Below are 21153 nucleotides of genomic sequence, written 5' to 3' on the forward strand. Positions count from 1 at the left end.
GCCTGCCGAAAATTCAAACTGCCAAATTATTATATTGGGCGGTTTGGAAATTATACCAACTCGCCCAATAGAACCCGAATAACCTGATTAAATTGATTAAGAGTTTTTTTTTTTTTACATTTATGCATACATATATTTTATTTAATAGAGTAAATGGCAGTTAAAATACCCAATATTTTTAAAATGTTGCACTTTTATACCCAATCTTTTTTTAGTGGTAAATATACTCAATGTCTTCAAAATATTACACTTTTATACCCAAACTTTATTTTTGGGGCAGTAAATATACCTAATGTTTTTAAAATGTTGCACTTTTATACTATTTTTTAAAATTATTTTGAGAAATAATAAGAAAGTGAAAGAAAAATATAGGATTTTAGTTATTTTAAAATTTTTAAATTATTGTCACTTTCAAAATAATAAAAAAAATTAAGAATAGTAAAATTAATCAAAATAATTAGAACTTATATTTTTTTCTTTACTTTTTTTTTTTAAAAAAAACTTATATTTTAAATTGATGAAAATATATAAGTTTTTAATTATTTTTATTAATTTTAATTAAAATATTTATTAATGTTTAATTTAAAATAGTTATTTTAAGAAAGAATAAGGAAGTGAAAATAATTTAAAATTTAAAAAATAATTAAAATCTTATATTTTTCCTTCATTTTCTTATTATTTATCAAAATAATAAAAAATAGGTATAAAAGTGCAATATTTTAAAAACATCGAGTATATTTAACGCCAAAAAAAAAGTTTGAGTATAAAAGTGCAACATTTTGAAGACATTGTGTATATTTACCGCAAAAAAAAATTATTGGGTATAAAAGTGCAACATTTTGAAAACATTGGGTATTTTAGCTGCCATTTATTCTATTTAATATTAAGTATTGTTTTTAATTTTTTAACAATGAATTTAGAATATTGTTTTAAAGTTTCAATTTAGAATAATATGTCTAAGTTTTGAAGATGTATACTATATTTTATAGAATATTGTTTTAAAGTTTCCATTTAGAATAATATGTTTAAGTTTTGAAGATGTATACTATACTTTATGTTTGTTGAATCTAATTATTTGAATATAAGATTGGTTTGGGTGGGTTAACCTGACTAATCTACCTAAAATATTGGACATGTTAAACTTTTTTTTTTTCTTAATTGGATGGGTTAGAGTTGGATTTTTGCAACTCAATTTTTACATTGGGTTGATTAAATATGTGTTAAGACCTGAAAAAATAAGCAAGAACAAATGAGAAACCAAGCACAACACTAGCAAGACAGTAAGTAATTGAAGCACAAAAGTTCTGGAATTTCTATTAAGAGGAATAGGCAAATACACTCTCACAGCCACTGATGGTATTTGAGAGACCACCAACTCTCCACACATTCAACAACTCACTCTACGATACCCTTACAAACCAAGCCCTTATATTTATAAAATAAACCACAACCTATGCCCATTCCAAAACTGACAGCAATAACACAACTTAAATAACCTCAGAATATGAATCAGCACCTCTGTTTCCTACGTCTAACATAAGTGATGTGAGTTGGAGGCCTAACATTACCTACCGCCCAAACTCGAACTTCGTCCTCAAGGTTGAAATGGGGAAATTGCTCTATAAGCACCTCAAAGCGCTCCCAAGAATCCTCGAAAGCTGGCAGCCCCTTCCACCTAATGAGAACCTTACTACCCATATAGTCGGGATGTGTGGAGGATTGCACGCTAACTACCTCCAATGGTTCCACCAAAAGCTCCATGTCAGAAGAGAGATGAATAGGAATAGCAGGAAAAGTTGCATGCTTACCCACTGCTAGCTTAAGCTGAGAGACATGGAAGACATCATGAATCTTGGATGTAGGGGGTAACTTAAGTTGATATCCGACCTTTCCAATGCGGCGAAGTATTTCAAAGGGGCCATAAAATCTGGGAGATAGTTTTTCATTGATTTTGCGAGTGAGGGACTGTTGTTGATAAGGCCTGAATTTAACATAAACAAAGGTCCCAACCTCATAATTCACATCACGACGTTTTGAATCAGCAAAGGATTGCATAGACCCACTAAGGAAGAAAGGGATAACACTGGAGATTCTGGTTCATCCCCCACCACTGAGTTGTCGGTAATGGCTTTCGCGATCAGTCCATCATCACCTGAATCTTCTGGTTCTTCATTGACCCATAAAACTTGAAGTTCCTTCTTCTTACATCGGTGTCCTGGACTAAAATTTTCATCATAGCGAAAAAAAAGTCATTTCTCTCGTTTGGCTTGCATCAGTTAAGCTGCGAAAAGAAGATTGGTTAGGGGGTTTTGAAACTGATATATTAGAGGAAGCTGGTCGATTAACAGGTATGGTGGATGCATGAGAAGATCGGTGAGTGAAAGTAGCACTAGAAGGAGTACGCTGCCCCCATTGATAAATTGGGTCAAGATTGGTACGACAAAAGGGCCTGATTTTTGTCTTCAATTTTCTGGGCTAATTTCATTTTCCTGACAAGGCCCATGGGCTCCAAAATTTTGAGTTCAGCCCTAATGTCCTCACGTAGCCCTTTTATAAAAATATTTTCCAATACTTGTTCCGATAAATCACGAAGAGGGGCTGAAAGTACTTCAAACTGCTTTATTTGAATTGTGGGGAGTTGCCGAAGAGAAAAAAGTTGCTCGTGAAGTGACTCTTCTTGAGATGACCGGAAACGTTCAAGAAGCATGTCACGGAATTCATCCCAGCCGCAAAAGGTCGTCTTCCATCCTCCCAATAATACCACAAAAGAGCATCACCCTTGTAGAAATAGTGATAGATTTAGGGTGTCTTGTACAGCTAAGCATAGGTTGTAATATTTATTTCTTTTCTAGCTATCTTGTACATTGTAATTTGCCTATATATTGGTCTTTCTATTCTTCAATAAAATCAGATTAGAAGAATTAATCCCAAAACAACTACAACCCTCAAGACACACCATTGCTGCGCGAAGCTTCTCTGAAGGAAGCATGTGGTTGATGTCGAAATACCGCTCAGCCCAAAACAACCATCCATCTGGATTAACCCCATCAAAAATGGGCAGCTCCAACTTCCTGGGTAACAAATCAGACGAGTTTCTAGGTGTAAGTAATCCGCATAATTCTCGACATCCATACTCTTCTCCTTATCACTACTAGAAGCTACCACTGGGTTCGGACTTGCACCAGATCCAGCAGAAGGTTGAGGACCCAAGTTGGGCCTTTGATGAATAAAGTCATCGAACCGCCTAACAAGGGTGCAAATACTTGACTATAGGTCTAGAATTTTATCGATTCCGTTGTGCAATTTTTCAATTTCGAGTCCCTGGAATTCAGATCGCAGCTGGCCAAATTCAGTTTGAATGGCCTCCAATTTTTCTTCCAAATCGTCAACCTGGTTCTCCACCCGTTTCACGCCCGCCATAGCCCAAGAAGGAGACTGTTCTGATACCACTGTTAAGACCTGAAAAAATAAGCAAGAACAAACTAGAAACCAAGCACAACACTAGCAAGACAGTAAGTAATTGAAGCACAAAAGTTCTGGAATATCTATTAAGAGGAATAGGCAAATACACTCTCACAGCCACTGGTGGTATTTGAGAGACCACCAACTCTCCACACATTCAATACCTCACTCTACGATACCCTTACAAACCAAGCCCTTACCTATTTATAAAATAAACCACAACCTATTCCTATTCCAAAACTGACAGCAATAACACACAACTTAAATAACATAATAGTAATTAATAGCAACCCGTTACAATTCTATAACCCCAAAATATGAATCAGCACCTCTGTTTCCTACGTCTAACAGAAGTGATATGAGTTGGAGGCCTAACAATATGTTATAACTCATCCAAACCGACCGATGAACACTCCTAATGACATTTGGCAGTATTGTAGAGTACAAGTGGCAAAAAGAATGAGGATTGAGATGATTCTAGAATTTGTTAGGAATGTTCTAGTTTGTTGAGTGTGAATAAATAGAGAAGGAGAAGATAGTAGTGCGTGTAGAGTTATTTTGTAACTATGGGAATTCCTTAGAATTCATTGGGAGGCTTAACGGATCCTCGAATTTCCCCTTCTATCTTTCATTTTCTTGTATTTTTTGAGATTGAATGTCAATGGAGAAGGTTCAACAGCCCCAGTCTCTATGGAGATCTTGAAATGAAAGATTTTTAAAGTATTTTGTCCTATAGACCCATGTTGCAACCCAAAATTTAACTTTATCCCACACTTCTACACTCTTCTTTTCTATATTGTCAAAAATTCTGCCATTCCTTTCTAGCCATATTGCCCAAAGGATAGCCAATACTGTAGCTGTCCATAATCTAGCAGACCTCTTCCCCCCATCTATCTTGCAAGACAAGAGCTCAGCACATTTCTTTGGCATGCACCAGCTTAATCCAAATTCTCTCAGTAATCTATTCCATAGACCTTGGCTAAAAGGACACTCAAGAAATAGGTGTGACAAAGATTCATCAGCATTCTTGCAGCAGACACACCAGCTCGGAGACAACACCTGGAAAGGCCTTCTCTTTTACATTATCTCTTGAACGTTTACTTTTTGCAAAGCTAACAGCCAACCAAAAACTTTGATTCTAGATGGAGCGCAACCTTTCCACAACAACTTAGCCCAATTTCCTTGTGAATTATACTGGTATGAGACTAAACTTTGAAAGGCACTTTTACAAGAGAAAATACCATTAATCCCAGGAGACCAAATTCTTGAGTCATCCACCACATCAAGAATTGGTTTCTGTTCAAGAAGCTGAAGCAGACCTACTAAATGGGGGGCCTCCCACTCTCTCAATTGTCTTCTGAACTGAAAGTCCCATCCAGAGATAGATCTTGAGAGGCCTTCTCTCCCACCCGCCATTTCTTTTACACTCTTTTGTCTCCCATTAGAAATCTGCATAAGATCAGGAAATAGTCTCATAAAGGCTTCACCACCCACCCAAACATCCTCCCAAAATCTGATTCTATTCCCTTTACCAACCTTGAAGCGGACCCTAGTCAGGAATACATCATACAATGCTGCAATACTCTTCCATGGTCCTCTAAACGACAGAGAATCCCCTCTTTTCGTATCCCAGAAGTTATCAGCTCTCCCATATCTACTTTTTATCACCTTATACCAAAGGGTCTTGTCTTCCAACGGGAATCGCCACAGCCACTTCATCAAAAAAGCCTTATTTCTTGCTTCCAACTGCCCAATACCTAGCCCTTCTAGAAAAAGAGGTTTACACACCTTTTCCCAAGCCACCAGATGCTCACCCCCACCCAGATCACCCCCTTCCCAAAGGAAATCCCTCATCATCTTTTCAAGGGCGCTAATCACAGTTTTGGGTGCTCTAAACAATGAAAGGAAGTAAGTTGGTAGGGATGATAACACAGATTGAATAATAGTTAGTCTACCCCCTCGAGACAAGTATGCACCCCTCCACCCATCTAATCTTTTCGCAAATTTTGCTACAACCGGTTCCCAGAACGCTTGTTTTTTAGGATTCCCCCCCAAAGGCAACCCTAAGTACTTCAAGGGTCACTGACCCACTTCACACCCTACCGACCTCGCCAAAGAATCAACCACCTCCTCCACCATGTTCAGACCCAAGATTTGACTTTTACTCATGTTGATTTTCATCCTGGATGCAGAACAAAACGTCTTTAGAATATCAAGTAACTTTTGGACTGAACCTTCGTCTTTAATGAAGAATATCGTATCATCTGCAAATTGTAAATGACTTACCGAAACCTTTTCCCTCCCCACAAGAAAACCATTATACAAAGAGGAGTCAATAGCTTTGTCTACCATCCTACCAAGTACATCCACTAGCAAAATGAATAGAAGAGGTGATAATGGGTCCCCTTGCCTTAGCCCCCTTTCCCCACAGATCTTTCCTCTCGGTCTTCCATTTATAAATATAGAGTAGGATGTTGAGGATACACAGCCTTTTATCCACTTCCTCCAATTATGGCCAAATCCTTTCTTTGCTAGTACCATGTCTAAAAATTCCCAATCAACATAGTCATAAGCTTTCTCAAAGTCTATTTTGAAAACTATACCACTTAGTCCTTTGCTTCTATATTCCTCCACCGCTTCGTTTGCCACCAAGACCGAGTCTATTATCTGTCTATTTTCCACAAAAGCAGATTGAGTTTCAGAAATAGTGTCATCCAATACCCCTCGAAGCCTGATAGCCAATACTTTGGAAATTATCTTGTACAAGCTTGTAGTTAGGCTTATCGGCCTATAATCCTTTATCTTACAGCTATTCAGTTTTTTGGGAATAAGGCAAATGTATGTCTCGCTCAAATTCCTTTGGATAATACCATCTTCTGAAAACCTTGTAAACACCCTCATCACATCCCCTTTTAAAATATCCCAATTCCTCTGGTATACTGCCATTGAGAAGCCATCTGGACCTGGCGCTTTGTCCCCATCACATTCAAACACTGCCTTTTTCACTTCCTCTTCTTCAAACGGTCTTTCCAGATGTGCAACTAGGAAGTCCAGGACTGCCTTCCACTCAATACCCTCGATTCCGATCACTTCTCGGTGTCCTGATCTATACAGCTTTTTATAAAAAGAAGTGAATTCATCTACTATCTCGTTCTCTTTTTCCAATATTACCCCATCCTCCCTTTCAATTCTGGATATGAAATTTTTGGCCTTTCTGGCATTAAGCAAACGATGGAAGAACTTGGAGTTTGCATCCCCTTCTTTTGCCCACTTGCATTTAGCTTTCAGCCAATTTCCTCTCTTCTTCAAAAAGCAATTGTTGCCATTCTTTCTTAAGTGATCTCCTTTCTTCCATATATAGTAAGCTCCAGCAATCACTTCCTTCCAACCTATCTAACTCAGAGATCCTCCTTTCTATTGTTTGTTTTAAAATCTTTTTGCTTCCAAATTCCTTAATGCTCCACTCCTTCACCTTCTCTTTGATTATTTTTAGTCTTTCCATAAAGTTGTATTCTGTCCCAAACTTTTCTCCAGCATCCTTCCACCAAGTTGCAAATTCCTTCTTAAAAGAACTGTGTTCCAGCCACAAATTGTCAAACCGGAAGGGACTTGGCCCCCACTTGGGTGGGTTGGAGTCCAAAACAACCGGATTATGATCTGAAACAATTCTAATATGTACCTCTTGCCTAACAAAAGGGAATATCTCATTCCATTTGCTAGAAAAGAGGAATCTGTCCAATCTACAACAAATTGGGTGCTGTCTAAAATTTGACCATGTAAATTGACCATTATTCAGCTTGGGATCAACGAGTCTCAGCTGTCTTATTAGATCATCAAACAACTTCATACTTTTGGTTACTGTCTTACTGTTTAACTTCTTTTCCAGCCTTCTAACTACATTAAAATCACCCCCTAAACACCATTTATCACCACATATAGCACTTAAGCCTGCTATCTCATCCCAAAATGCAGCTCTCTTGCCATATCTACTAGGTCCATAGACTCCTGAAAACCACCAAGGCTCCTTTCCCTCCGCTTCAATAAGTACCGATATAGAAAACTCTCCTACTAAAGAGTCCAACACTTTAATTTTCCTCGAATCCCAAACAATTAGAGTACCTCCTGATCTCCCCATGGCTGGTAGTAGAGACCATGCTTTAAATCTAGACCTCCAAATGCTTCCAACAAATTTTCTGTTCACCAACTCCCTTTTGACTTCTTGTAACACAATAAAATCCGGATTAATCTTGCAAATCGTAGCCTTAATATGGATTTGAAAACAATATGGATCTAGAAACTTCGAGAAGATGTTTGATTTTTCACTCAGCCACCCCATTTTGTTGTGGACTATCAACACATGAACTAATATGAACAATTCCTTGCTCTAACAAGTATGGACCAAGAATAGAGTTAAAATAATCCTTCCCATTGTCAGTTTTAAGAATTTTGATCTTTTGTTTGAATTGATTTTGAATCATGGAATGGAAATTTTTAAAAATAGAAGTAGTTTCTAATTTTTCTTTCATGAGAAAAGTCTATGTTGTCCTAGTGTGATCATCGATAAAGGATACAAACCATTTAGATCCATTGATATTTGTTACCCTTGAGGGTCCCCAAATATCATTGTGTCATTGAAAAAGGTTGTGAAGGTTTGTAAGAAAACTAGGATAAGAGTTTTGAGTATGTTTAGCAAGTTGACAGGCTTCACATTGAATTTTTTTTTGGTCGTTTGTGGATAAATAACTGAGGAAATAGTTTTTCAAGATAACCAAAATTTTGATGTTAAAGGCGAAAATGCCATAACATGATAAGATTGTCATTCGAAACAGACACAAAATGAGAAACATAATTTAAATGGTCACCACAACTTTTAGGAGAATCCTTGAGAATATAGAGTCCATCATGCATTTCGGCATTGCCAATCACCTTCGCCAAGCCCACAACTTGGAATTCACAAATATTTGGATATAATTTATTCACACAATTCAAGTCTCTTGTGAGTTTGCTTGTTGAGTGAAGATTTTAGGGACAAATAAAACAAATGAAAGGAGGTCATTTGATAATTTTACAGAACCTATCCCTACCACTTTTAAGAGAGTTCCATCAGCAATTCTGACTGTGGGGCGATGAGCACATAGTTTGAAGGTGTTGAAGACTTGTAAATCATCCGTCATGTGGTCGGAAGCCCCTGAATCACTTATCCAAAGACCTTTGTTGGAGGATGCAGTGAGTGTGTGAGACGAAGAACCTTGATGTCACATTATATAGACATTTGCCTCGGTTGAATGTGGTCTTGGCTGCTACATAAACTGTCGAAGAGGTTTCAGAGGTGCTTTGAGAAGTGGCTGACTTTGTTCTTTTGAGACGTGATTGACTTTGTGACAGTTGGTTGGTAGAGAACTCTCATGAATTTCAGAAAGATTTCTGTGATTGATTGGCTGAGATTGAGCAGCCATTAAATTTTGAGATTGAATTTTCGTGATGAGTGGGCAGCAGAGAATAGTGTATGAATGGGCAGAAGAAAAAATTGATGCACTCAAGATAGATGGAAAAACTTGGCAAAAAAAATGCAACTGTTTGATGAAATCGTAGGAGAACCCTAGATGAAGAGTCACAGTCAAAGAAGGAATTGCCAAGGAAGAAGACGTTGGAGAAAGCTGGTCAGAGATGCTGTCACGCTCCTACATGTGCTCAGCGCATTTGCAAAATCACCGAGAAAGGAGCGGTGCGTGTGACTCGCGCCACTCTTCTAGACTTCGAACTTTGGGGTTTTGCCAATCGATGATGGAGCAAGTTTTCTGGGTAGGAGGTGAGAGTAGAAGATGACTCTAAAATGGTTTTCTAAGATTGAGCCTCAAAGAACCAAATGCTATTTTTTATTTTTAAGAAAGGGTAGAAAAAAATTGGAAAGACTTCCCAAATTTTTACTACAAATGCTCTGATACCATCTATGTTCTAGGATTAATTTTTCTAATCTAATTTTATTGAAGAACAGAAATGCCAATATATAGACAAAATACAATGTACAAGAGACCTAAAAATAGAAAGAAAGAAATTTTACAACCTAAGCTTAGTTGTATAACATGCTCTAGGTATTTACACATATGCTATCACTATTTCTACACAAGCAATAATGGAAAGAAAAAGGAAATATGCGTCCTTACACAACAGCACAACCTACTTACGAATACCAAAACCATGTATTTTATTTATCTATTATTATGGAAAATCATAGAGAAGCAGCTTTCCTGATAATGCTTCAAAGAAATTTGGCGCACAAATTGGGAAGATGATATGAACAAATATTTTATTTTTTCAGTTTGATCTTCCTAGTGTGATTACTCTTGTTACACCCAAATTTCGAGAATAAAATCACTAGCCTCGAAATGTAGGCCCGAAAAAGTTAAGTTCGTATTTACAAATGTTAGCAGCACACTTACACGAAGTGTTAAGTGGTTCCAGATCTATTATTAGCACTCGAGCATGAGTCGCATTGTTCGAGCCTGAGTTGCAGGCTCGAAGACACCAACCTTCTCCGAGGAACGTACCCGACCAAATTACTGGATGAGGAGGTTATAACTGGAGCGATGAGCTCAAAGCCTGGCTAGTCTCGAAAGCGCGTCAGTACAACGATCAAGCTCATTGACGCGTTTTGCATGACAAAAGACTTTTAGGAAATCCTTATTTCGTAGGGATTCATTATTATCATATATTAATCCCTATTTTCACAAGATATTATGTAATTAACGCATTTATAGTATTTATTTCAAATTTATTTAATTGATTGTAACCTCCCGAATCGGAGGAAGATCTTCTCACAACCAGGTCTATAAATAGCATGGAGTATTTCATTTGTATGGACACAAAAATTGTACTAGAGAATACTCTACCAAATTACTTTCATCCAAAGCTTTGAGAGAGTAGTGACAATAACAGTGACTTGTGGACTAGGCAGATTTTAATTGCTGAACCACGTAAAAAATCTCTGAATCCTTCTTCTTTTTATATATTCTTGTTTAGTACTCTTCATTTTTAAGTTGACGAAAAATGGCAAAGGGCTACAAGATACTTCAACAAGAGGGTTCGAGATAGAAAATTTGGATTGAGAGATTTGATGCTCAGACGTGTGTTTTTGGCCACACGAGACCCCTCGGCAGGCGTGCTCGAGCCTAATTGGGAAGGACCATACTAAATTGAATCAATCATTCGACCTGGTGTTTATAAACTAGTGAGATTGAATGGAGAATTAGTACCACGAGCTTGGAATGTTGAACATCTACAACCTTATTATCAGTAATGTAGGAATAATGTTTATTCATTTGTAACCCAGCTTGTACTTAATTTTCGCTTTTTATCAATAAAGCATCGATTTTTATTCAAATTTTGTGTATTTTTGTTGTTGTACTTTTTGCAAGCTCTCAAAATTCAATAACCTAAGATTACAATCATAAGATATTAAGGGGGCATAAGTGGTATATAATAATACCATAACTCAAAAGTATAAATTCAATAAAAATGAAATAAGATTAGTCGAAGTGTATGGATTGCTAACCAGACACGAATTAAACAAGTGTATGGATTATTAACCAAACACAAACTAAACGAGTCTGGAATGAACCAGCAAATTCTAATCGACATAATTAAAAGTTGGAATTCTAGATTAACCAACAAAAAATTATAAGTAGAGACAAAGCTAGAAATTTTTGTAAATAAGTTTTAGCCTCGCAACCTCGAGGTTGTACTCGAGGATGAGGAAAAGTTACAATAATTAAGCAAGGAATAACTAGACTAACAAGGTTACATGCCAATAAGTGTTTCATAATAGAAATACGTGGTAAAAGTAATATTCGACTTTGAGGATAATGAAGTTGAAAAAATATGCAATCAAATGAATTATGTATGAATACATGGAAGTTCGAACTCAAGCACAACAAGTATTTGTATGGATAAACAAATATGGAAGTAAATACTTTACGGCATGCCCGAAATATTTTGAGGCTAGAAATGTGAAGTATGCGATAGAGGAAAAAAGTATTAAAGGTAGACAGTGTGCATAAAGATTTCGATAAAGAAATTTAAGTATAAAATATAAACTACCATTAAAATATAAAAAACTCAAACCTTGAGTTTTAATTGTCTTTGCCCAAAGGGCATAAAAGAAAGTTAATTACAAAAAAAAAATTAAAATAAAAATAAAATGGGTCGCAGCCCATAGGATGGTCCTCAAGGATTGACAGACCCATCAACTACGGTCTTGGCTTGCTTGGAGGCCTCCGCTGCCTCTTCATGATCAAGCTTGGTCTCTTCCTCCTCCAGTCGAGCCTGCCACCTAGTGATAAACTCGGTCTCCCTGTCAGATAGAAAGCTGGTATTGAGATCAGGATTGTTGGCCCAAATTCGATACTTCTCAAGAAGACGAGCCTTCTCACTCTCGATCAACTTGAAGGTCATCTTCTTGTCCTCTTCCAACTTAGCGTTTAGCTCCTAGACTCTTTTGATCTTTGGCTCTTTGGCCTCTACCTCCTTCTGGGTCGCCTCCAGCTTAGCGTCCAACTCCTGGACCCTCTTAATCTCTGCATCACTAGCTTCCACCTCCCTTTGAGCCGCTTCCAACTCGAGCCAAGCCTTTTTAAGATCATCCTCAACCCTAAGCTATGTATCTCTGGCCTCTTGGGCATGCACCTTGCGTGATGTGACCTTGCGGTTCAGGATAAAATTATGCTGAACAAAGGATAAGAAGGCCTGCAGTTAAAAACCGATGTTAGAAGCAAGGAAATAAAAATTGGCATGGAAGCAGGGAGCCTACAAGTTTTGAGAAAATAACTTACCGAAGAGAGCAACTCTCCACTCTTGTCAAAAATAGTGTTGGCATCTTGGCAGGTGGTCAGGAAGTCCCACTGGAGATCCCCGAGGTTGCTAAGGCAATGACCCATGCGAGTTAGTGCGTCAGAACCCAGCTGCACCTCGGAGGTACTTGCAGCACTTTCAACCACGAACTCAGGCACATAAGTCGAGATCGTAAGATGGCGGTCTCGGGTGGAGGCTGAGCAAGACGAGCTTGCCCTGGTTGACCAATAGGAGAAAGGGCCACGGTTTTCGGGACGGCAGTGGGGTTGGTAACTTGGCCTAGGTCAGATGGCTTCGAGGCCGGTTGAGGCCAGTCGGGCTTCTTGGAGAGCTTGTAAGGGAGGCCTCGCTTTTGAGACGCTTGGTGGTGTTTGTTTGCTCTCGAGGCAACCGACTTGTTGAGGAGGTTGTCCAAGTCAAAATTCATCTCGCCTGAAAAGGAAAAAAAAACGATCAATTATGTTGAGAAAATAAAAACTACACAAGTCTAATTTTAAAAACGATCAAGTATTAGGAACATAACTGGAGGACTCATTTGAGCTCGAGCTAAGGGACCAGGAAATTCCATTATCTTCTGATGAGGCTAATGGAGTCCCCTCCCTAAAAGTAGGGGACATTTTTGAAGGGTCCCTATAGTCGTTGGTCCCGTACTGGACGGCTATCCCGTCCCAAACTTTGTTTAGATTGTATATCGTTTGGTATTTCCCCAACCAACTATTGAACCTACGTACCTTAAGGTCTACCCCTAACCAGAACATGAAATTGTTCTGGGGATTGATAAATAAAACTATGGTATTGGGTTCCTATCAAAGTAAAGTGGGAGACCATTTGGACAGGTCAAGCACAACTTTACCTTCTCAGACGAGCTCATTGAGGCCTCGTCTTGTGCTTCGTTACCCGAGCACGAAGGTTCAACGGGTCGAGGCACAGGGGCGCGCGAGCTCGAACCCACATGTTTACCTCTGGTGGGGAGCTTGGTCGTTGGCACTGAGATTTCTTTCCACCTCGCATATATGCGGATTCCCGAGTCGTCTGTAGACTCTTCACTAAGGAGGCCACAAAGCCAGAGCTTGTCCTCATGAAGAAGGTAGTTGAGGGATCGCCGACCGTAGGGGAGCTTAAGGATCGCTTCCCTCTGGTCCTTCATGGCCTCTGTAGGCTGTGGGCGATGATAATTGGCTACAAGAAAAGATCGGATGAGCATTTCGAGCTCAAAATAAAAAAAAGAAATCAAAGAACCATGACAAGATTCGAATTTGCTGGAATGAGTAAAAATGGAAGGGAGCGAGACCGTCTGTCCAGAAGAACATAGTCTTGAAGTTGGGAGGATGGTTAGGGATATCCTCGAACAACCGTCTCTCCTTTGGATAGCTCGACAGGTAGTAAAACCCGTCTCCACCATGAGCTCGGGAGGGGTTGCTCTTGAGGTAGAAGAGGTATAGAATCTCCCATGCCGAAGGCCCATCCCACTTCATCCCGGGGTATAAGGACCTAAGAGCGAACAAGACCCTATATGAGTTGGTTTGGAGCTAGAACGGGGCAATGCCAGCATAGTCCGTGAAGCTATGGAGGTAGTCCCTTAGGGGGGCAGTAAGGCCCCAGCTCGCATGTGCTCGCGACTCCAGGCCGCGAGCTTGACCTTTCTCTCAGGATTGTCTTTGCCTGGGGCAAAGCAGCTCCTCTCGTCGGAGCTGGCGGGCCGACAAATCAGCTTGCCGGATAGCTTTAACCCATGGCAGGATAATAACTTTGAAATCTGCCTGGTCGAGGTAATGGAACTTTGGTAGCGCTCAACCTTGAAGAAACTGTCCTCCGAGACTGAAATAGAAAGGGGCTTAGAAGTGGTCGGTTGGTTCGAAACATTCTCCATGAGGCTGAATGAGAGTGCACCGGGGGAGCAGGCTACGATGACTTTAAGCTTAGGATCTAATGGAATTGGTAGGATCTCGGGGTCCTGATCGGGATACACAGAAACCCGAAGCTTCCTTCTTTTTCCCTCTTCGACCTCGTCGATTTGGCATCGAAAATGGGCTCGGATGTCCTCTCTTCGAACTGCTCCTTGTGCTCGTGGATTAGCCGTTGGTTTCATGTAAACGGCGATTCAGGACAAGGAGAGGGTGGGTAGTATGGGATGGCAAGCTCGATCCCCCACCGATTCTCTGAAGACTACGACATCTAACAAGAAAGAAAAAGGTGAGGGCCTATTATAAAAAAGAAAATAGAAAAGATTAAGATCTTGATAACTTGAGTTTACAAGCTCAAGATAACTAGATCGTCTTAATCGAGCCTAAAGGCTCGAAATAACGAGATTAACCCAAATGCCAACACCGAACTATTGAAAAGTTCGGGGCATCGGGAGTGTACTCACGCAAGAGTGGGACGGTTAGTGTTGGTTTGGAGTATCCCGTGTTTCTAGGGAAAATTGGACAGTTACCCAAAAAAGGAGATACTATTGGGATACGTGCATTAAAACCCTAATTGAAAACCCTTTTTTTTCTTAAGCTACACGAAACCTATATCCTAATACCCCATAACTTTAAAGGTCCCATTTTTATCAGTTTTTACTTGAATTTTTTGCCTAAAACGTATTTCCGATCTATGCAAGTCTACACAATCAGAAGCTATCTATTGTAAAAGGAATTTCAAGAATCGGGTAGAAACCAGAAAAAACGTTTGTACGTACAGAGGAAACGTAAACATAAAAAAAATTATGAGAGGTAAAGACCAAAAAACTTGCACAATGTTGTTTGTGGAAACGTGGAGATCGTCGACTGAAGAAGGAGAAGCAAGAATGATCTCACGGAGCCGAAGGTGGTGAGGTTTCTCCGCTTCTTCGGTTTGGAAAACATGCAACAGGAGGGGTTCTGGTTCGTGTTTCTGTTTCCGAAAGGTAAAATGCAAAGTGAATAAAATGGTGAAGAAAGCGTATATATAGGCAAAAGGAAAGTCGGATGGATCTGGACTGTTGCATGATGATTTGGAAAAATTTGACGAATCCTATTCAATCTTGAAAATGGTGTCAAAAAGGGGAATAAGAGAGGACGTGCGGTAAGCAATCTCCCAGTGACACGTGTCCACACTCGAGTGTGGTAGATGGGCACGTTGTCCGAAAGTGAAGTTCAAAAGTTTCCTTCTCAGAGGATTTGAACCAACACTTTTGAAGGGGCAAAATGTTACACCCAAATTTCGAGAATAAAATAAATAGCCTCAAAATGCAGGCTCAAAAAAGTTAAGCTCATATCTACAAATGTTAGCAGCACACTTATACGAATTGTTAAGTGGTTCCAAATTTGTTATTAGCACTCGAGCATGAGTCGCATTGTTCGAGCCTGAGTTGCAGGCTCGAAGACACCAACCTTCTTTGAGGAACGTACCTATCCAAATTAATGGATGAGGAGGAGGTTATAACTGGAGCGACGAGCTCGAAGCTTGGCCAGTCTCGAAAGCGCGTCAGCACAATGATCAAGCTCAGTGACGCATTTTGTACACAGAAAGACGGTTAGGAAATCTCTATTTCTTGGGGATTCGTTATTATCAAATATTAAATCCCTATTGTCATGGGAAATTATGTAATTAACGCATTTATAGTATTTATTTCAAATTTGTTTGATTTGAGAGAGTAGTGATAATGACAGCGACTCGTGGACTAGGTAGATTTTAACTGCTGAACCACGTAAAAAATATCTGAATCCTTCTACTTTTTTATACATTCTTGTTTAGTGCTCTTCATTTTTTAGTTGACGAAAAACAGTGTCAACAACTCTTCTGCACCAAATTATGTTGCGATACAAGTTTTTAGTACATTGATCCTACAGAGTTTGTAAATAATATATATATATTTATATATATCCTTAAATGTTAGAATTGTTTTATTTGCTAGAAACTATAACCTTTATGTTAGAGCTGTAATTCTGGAATGCAGCAGGGAGAAATTTATGGGAGTTGATCAACTGAGGAATGATGTAAATCAAAGTGATATTGAGAATGAACAAGATCAAGAGGTGAGTTGCGTGCTTTGGTCGCAATTTAATGGTTATAAGGGATAGTATGCAAAGTCAAGTCTACTGACAGCTATTAGCAATTGAATACGAATCTAGAAAGTCTATGGCATTTCATTGGAGCATTTTTCTCTTTTGCTTACAGTGTGAGTGTCTCAAAAACGAACTTCATATTATGACGGAGGAAAGGGATACAACTGAGGTCCAAAAGCAGCAAACTCATGCAGCTGAAATGGAATTTCTGAATAAAAGATGTAACGACATGGTAAGTCATGCCAAACTCTTATTGGCCACAATATTTCTTTAAATGATCAATGTAGAATAGGGTTACTTTCAGTTTGTGGAGGCAAAAGTTCATGTGGAAGAGCTAACTAGGAGGAAGTCCAGCATGGAAGTCGAGATGCACAATGTACGGACATTGATGAAATTTCTCAGCTATAAAAGAATACCTTGTTCAAAACTGAGACATAGTCAATACTCTTAATTCGATGATAAAAAGATCGATAGCAAAAATTGAAAGCCACCATCATACAGAAAAAATTAAAAATGGAAAGTATAGTTGGTAAATCAGAGTAGAATGGCAGTTTGTTAGTATATGGTTTAGCTAAAGATGAAACTGTCATTATACAAGTAACATGCGTTCAAAATTTGACTCATTTCTTCATGTTTTATTATCTTGTCCATTATTTATTTATTTGGGTGCATAAGCAGGATCAAGTTAACAACAAAGAAGTTTCAAAACTGAAAATGAGGCTTAAATGGACGCAAGCAAAGCTTGACGCATTTCGGGATAGATTCAGGGAAATTGTAAATGAGACTGATCATATGAACAAAAAGTATGAGGAGGCTGCAGGTAAACTGAAGGAGCGATTGGCTTCAAAGGGTACCGAGGTCCTAAAACTCAAGAAGCAACTTCTTGCCGTGAACGAGCAATGAGCAAAATAATCCCATTCTCGGTAGCTATGATAAATATTTACCAAGGCTAGTTAGCATTTTTATGATGGTAAAAGCTTTTGCTGTAATTTGCTTATATGGTTCACTGTTGTGAATTTGAACTCGTAGGCTTTATTCTTTAATGAGACTTTTAAGGCTACTCCATAAATTAATTGGAACACGAAGATTTGTATTATTTATACAACCAGAACAATGACTCTAGGAAACTTGCTTACCCTTTATTTATTTTGACTACTTGGAATGGAAAATTGGCCAAAGTTAATTCTACTTTTCTCTTTTTACTACTCGGTATAAGTTGAAAATTAATAATTTTGTCGAAAGTTTATGGGCTCATTTTGCATTATAAAAGAAGTGAAGGTAGTATTTTTCTACGGTACTTGACTCATTATTTCTCATCCTCTCCCACGAACACAATCTTAATTATCATTACATAAAATAGAAGACCCTGATTGTAATGGTTTAAAATGGAAAGTCGAGAAAGTATTGGGTAATGGTTTAAAATGGAAAGTCGAGAAAGTATTGGTTCAAGTAACATAACACAATCTCAAAAGTTCATCTCTGAATAAAGCTCGGAATTGAAAGTCCATAACAAACAAAAGTCTTATAGTTCATGTCTACGGAAGACTCATTTGACATTTCTTTTACTTTTATGTAAACAAACAATAATGTGTCAACAATAATACTCAATACTACGTTTCTTGGACTAGGAAGAAAGTTATGACAAAATGGCTATTTATCATTTCTATACCGAAGAACCATACCCTGGTGACAAGAAAAAGGTAAACTACTGGAATTTAAATCAAATCATTGGAAGGACACGGATTACAGTATATTCCACTTTTTCTCCAATGCCTGGCAAATCATTGTAGTACAATATGCTGCACTCAGAGGAAAACCAGAAACTGCAAAAATATATATAAATTTAAAAATTAGTGTACATGAAAGCCAAAGTGTAAAAATGATATAAATACTCGGTCAATTACAAAGAATATTGTTTCTTAACTTCTCTTGCAATATACTTGCCTGATCAATAAATTTTGTTGATAGATAATGAAAAGGAGGAATGTTCATACAGCATTCTACTACTTTTTGAGATACTTACTCAACGTAGTAATGTGGCTCTGCTACTCTTGTACACGGTAGCAATATCAAATTATTTACAATGCATTTGCGTGGATTCATTTTTATATGCAAGTTTCTCTCAATTAGTATCCCTAATCCCAATTATAGACCTTACGTTCTGATGCTTTAAAAGAGCCACTTTATAGTTCACAGATTAATATAAATGGCATAAACACGGGAGATAGTACACATCTACTACAAGTTATTAATAACATATTTTGGAGGAACAAATTAAAGAGCTAATGTTTTGTACCTGCTATGTGGTCTTCAACATAGTCTGGTTCAACCTTCCCGTGGGCCATTGCACCAACCTGAAATAAAAATTATTATCAAATGAAAGTTCATCTACAAGAACAAAGACATATAAACCTCAACTACTTTCTTACGTACCACGAAAACAAGGTTTGAATCGTTGCTAAGTGTTGTCACATAGTCTTGCATTCTCACCAATTTCTTTGAACTGTATGATAGGCCTGCCATCCAAACATATTACAGTAACTCCTAAGAAAAGAAATAAGAAAACATTCAAACAATTGTAATGTATGTCCGGGTTCAAGCTCACCTATTTTGCAAGAATCGATCGGCAAATATTGGGTGACAGGATTCTTGATCACCCGCAAAAGTTTCTCGCGCTTACCGCTAGCACTTATGCTAAGTTTCTGTAATAGTTGCACTGCAAGTTTTCGACAAGAATAGACAAACATCTAAGAGGCTGACACAAAATGAGAAAAACAAACATATTTACTTAAAACCCAATTTCAGCTAAGAAAAACTTACACATGACACCACTGAACCTTTTAAAAGTTCTTGGTAAGCGAGCAAATGGTTTAACTTCAATAAGAACGCCTTTCTCTGTTCTCACATACACTGCTCGCAATCTCCCAGCTTTATTAAGTGGACTATCTAAGATCATTAGTAGAGCCTGTAGGTTTCAAAGTTAAGATTATAAAAAAAAATCCATCTACAAGATACTGCATTGCAGCAGCACAAATGTTGTCACTCCCAGTTGTAATAGAAAGAACATTTATAAATTGGTAACAGAAGAAACTACTGATGATAAGTTACAAATACCCAGAAAATCAGAAAACATCAAACTCTTAAATTCTTTCGCAATGACAAGCTAAAAATCCACCCAATATTACTACCTCATAAAATTGTAACAACCAAAAAGTAATCCAACATATATAGGGGAAATTTTTTAGGCAAACCTGATGAGTAATATCAGGTCTGTAATCTCCAGGATTTTTTTTATTCTTCATCAAGAAATGGGAATGCTCATCAGAGCTCAGAAGCTGGTAAGTCTGAAATCAACAAAAACAACTTTATCAATTGAACAGGAAGAAAAAAAGTCCCTATAAACTGAAAAAAATAAAAACGTGATACATCTAAACTCATTGCCACAGACATGTTTAACTCAAAAACAATAACCTTTCCAACTTTTGCAACTTCCAAAGAAGCTCTCTCAAGAATAAAGATAACCCCAGGTTGGTCCTTAGGTTTTTGGGTAGATGGGGCAAGAGGGATTCCCTCAAGTTCAACTGAGTCACCATCTTCTTCTTCTTCTTCTTCTACTTTTTGTGTTTTGGGTTCTCGTTGTTCATCCTCTAGCTCTAGCGCATCGTCTTCTTCTTCTTTGTCATATTTCTCTACTGTCTTCTTCCTCTTCTTCCCCTTCACTGCATATGGCCGCACCATTGTTTAGAGTAATCGTGTTCGTACTAGGCTAGGGCACAACCCAAGCTACACGTCTTCACTGACCACGGTTTTAGGTTTATATATAACCTACAAATTAATTGTGTTGCTTTTATGAAACGAAAAGATTTTACCAAATTAATAAAGGGGATTATTTAGTCCCTCCCTTCAACACGAGGGACTAAATTCCTCCACAACTAATAGCCCTTCGATTTTTTTTGCATAATTTTTATACAAAATCAGAAAATCTAATGGTGGAAAAGTAAGGGTAATAAGGGAAGAGTATGCACAAAGAGATCAAACCCCGTTACTTGATCATTACTCGTATTTTTTTTAGAGTGGGCCAATAACTTGTAGTAAGTACATCATCATAGTAGTAATGTTTAGTAATAATAAAAGGGAAATTTCATTATTTAATAATATTGTGTATAATTACTAAATAATAACAATACTAATTAGTTTTTTAAATTGGTGTTAAACTTTTACCAAGTACCAAAAATACCCCTCTCATTTTTTCCTACCCAAAATCCCCCCCCCCCCCCCCACAAACTCTCTCACACTCTCTCTATCTCTGTATTGCTCTCAATCCCTTCCTCCCCGAAACCCAAACCGAAACCGAAGGAAAACCTCAAAAAACAAAACCCAGAATCGATCTCACCCTCTCTTTCTCTTCTCCAAAGTCGGCCACCCAAACTCGTCGAACTTGTCGAACCAACGTCGGCAACGAAGCTCTAAACCCACAGCGTCGAACCCGTTGAACTTGTCAATCGAACCCATATTCTCATTATTGTTGTTTTGATCCCTTTGAATATGGTGGTGTGGAATGGGTATGGCAGTTCTTAGATCTGTCGTTTTTTTTGGGCTTGAACCAGTAGCTCGATAGGTTTGATAGAAGCTCGATTGATCTATGGCAATATATGAAACTAGCTCGATAGTAGGCTCGATAGGGTAGTTTGAATGGTTCGATGGTGGATCGATAAAAGCTCGATAGGAGCTCAATGGATATATGGTATTAGATAAAAATGGCTCGATAGGTTCGATAATGGTTCGATAGTAGGCTCGATGGATCTATAGTATT

General features: G+C 38.2%; 2 protein-coding genes across 11 annotated transcripts in view; one reads left to right on the top strand and one right to left on the bottom strand.

Annotated features, from left to right (window-relative positions):
• LOC133823324 (kinesin-like protein KIN-7O) overlaps positions 1–17526 on the top strand; it is a 70144-nt gene extending 52618 nt beyond the window's left edge. For 2 of the 10 annotated variants that reach the window (XM_062255988.1, XM_062255997.1), the window contains 4 exons: positions 16190–16310; positions 16453–16572; positions 16633–16716; positions 17019–17526. In XM_062255988.1, the coding sequence (XP_062111972.1) occupies positions 16190–16310; positions 16453–16572; positions 16633–16716; positions 17019–17243 (550 nt within the window). In that variant the 3' untranslated portion in view covers positions 17244–17526. The other 8 variants (XM_062255989.1, XM_062255990.1, XM_062255991.1 and 5 more) reach the window with 8 other exon arrangements.
• A 269-nt stretch (positions 17527–17795) lies between these two features.
• LOC133823326 (uncharacterized) lies at positions 17796–20171 on the bottom strand. The gene is made up of 7 exons (XM_062255998.1): positions 19812–20171; positions 19592–19684; positions 19161–19305; positions 18946–19056; positions 18774–18856; positions 18637–18694; positions 17796–18163 (listed from the first exon to the last, which is right to left on the bottom strand). Exons 1-7 carry the CDS (start codon positions 20076–20078, stop codon positions 18084–18086), a joined length of 837 nt encoding a protein of 278 aa, XP_062111982.1. The 5' UTR covers positions 20079–20171; the 3' UTR covers positions 17796–18083.
• Between the last annotated feature and the right edge of the window lie 982 nt (positions 20172–21153).

This window comes from Humulus lupulus, chromosome 3 (assembly GCF_963169125.1).
Source record: "Humulus lupulus chromosome 3, drHumLupu1.1, whole genome shotgun sequence".
Classification (NCBI taxonomy): domain Eukaryota; kingdom Viridiplantae; phylum Streptophyta; class Magnoliopsida; order Rosales; family Cannabaceae; genus Humulus; species Humulus lupulus.

Bases quoted from the DNA above. Each gene is read 5' to 3' on its own strand.
- LOC133823326 (XM_062255998.1), bottom strand. From the start codon at position 20,078: ATGGTGCGGCCATATGCAGTGAAGGGGAAGAAGAGGAAGAAGACAGTA. The intron at 18,857-18,945 runs GTGAGCTTGAAC...TTTGGATGGCAG, and splicing joins GATCGATTCTTGCAAAATAG to GCCTATCATACAGTTCAAAG. The intron at 18,695-18,773 runs GTACGTAAGAAA...TTTTTATTTCAG, and splicing joins ATTCAAACCTTGTTTTCGTG to GTTGGTGCAATGGCCCACGG.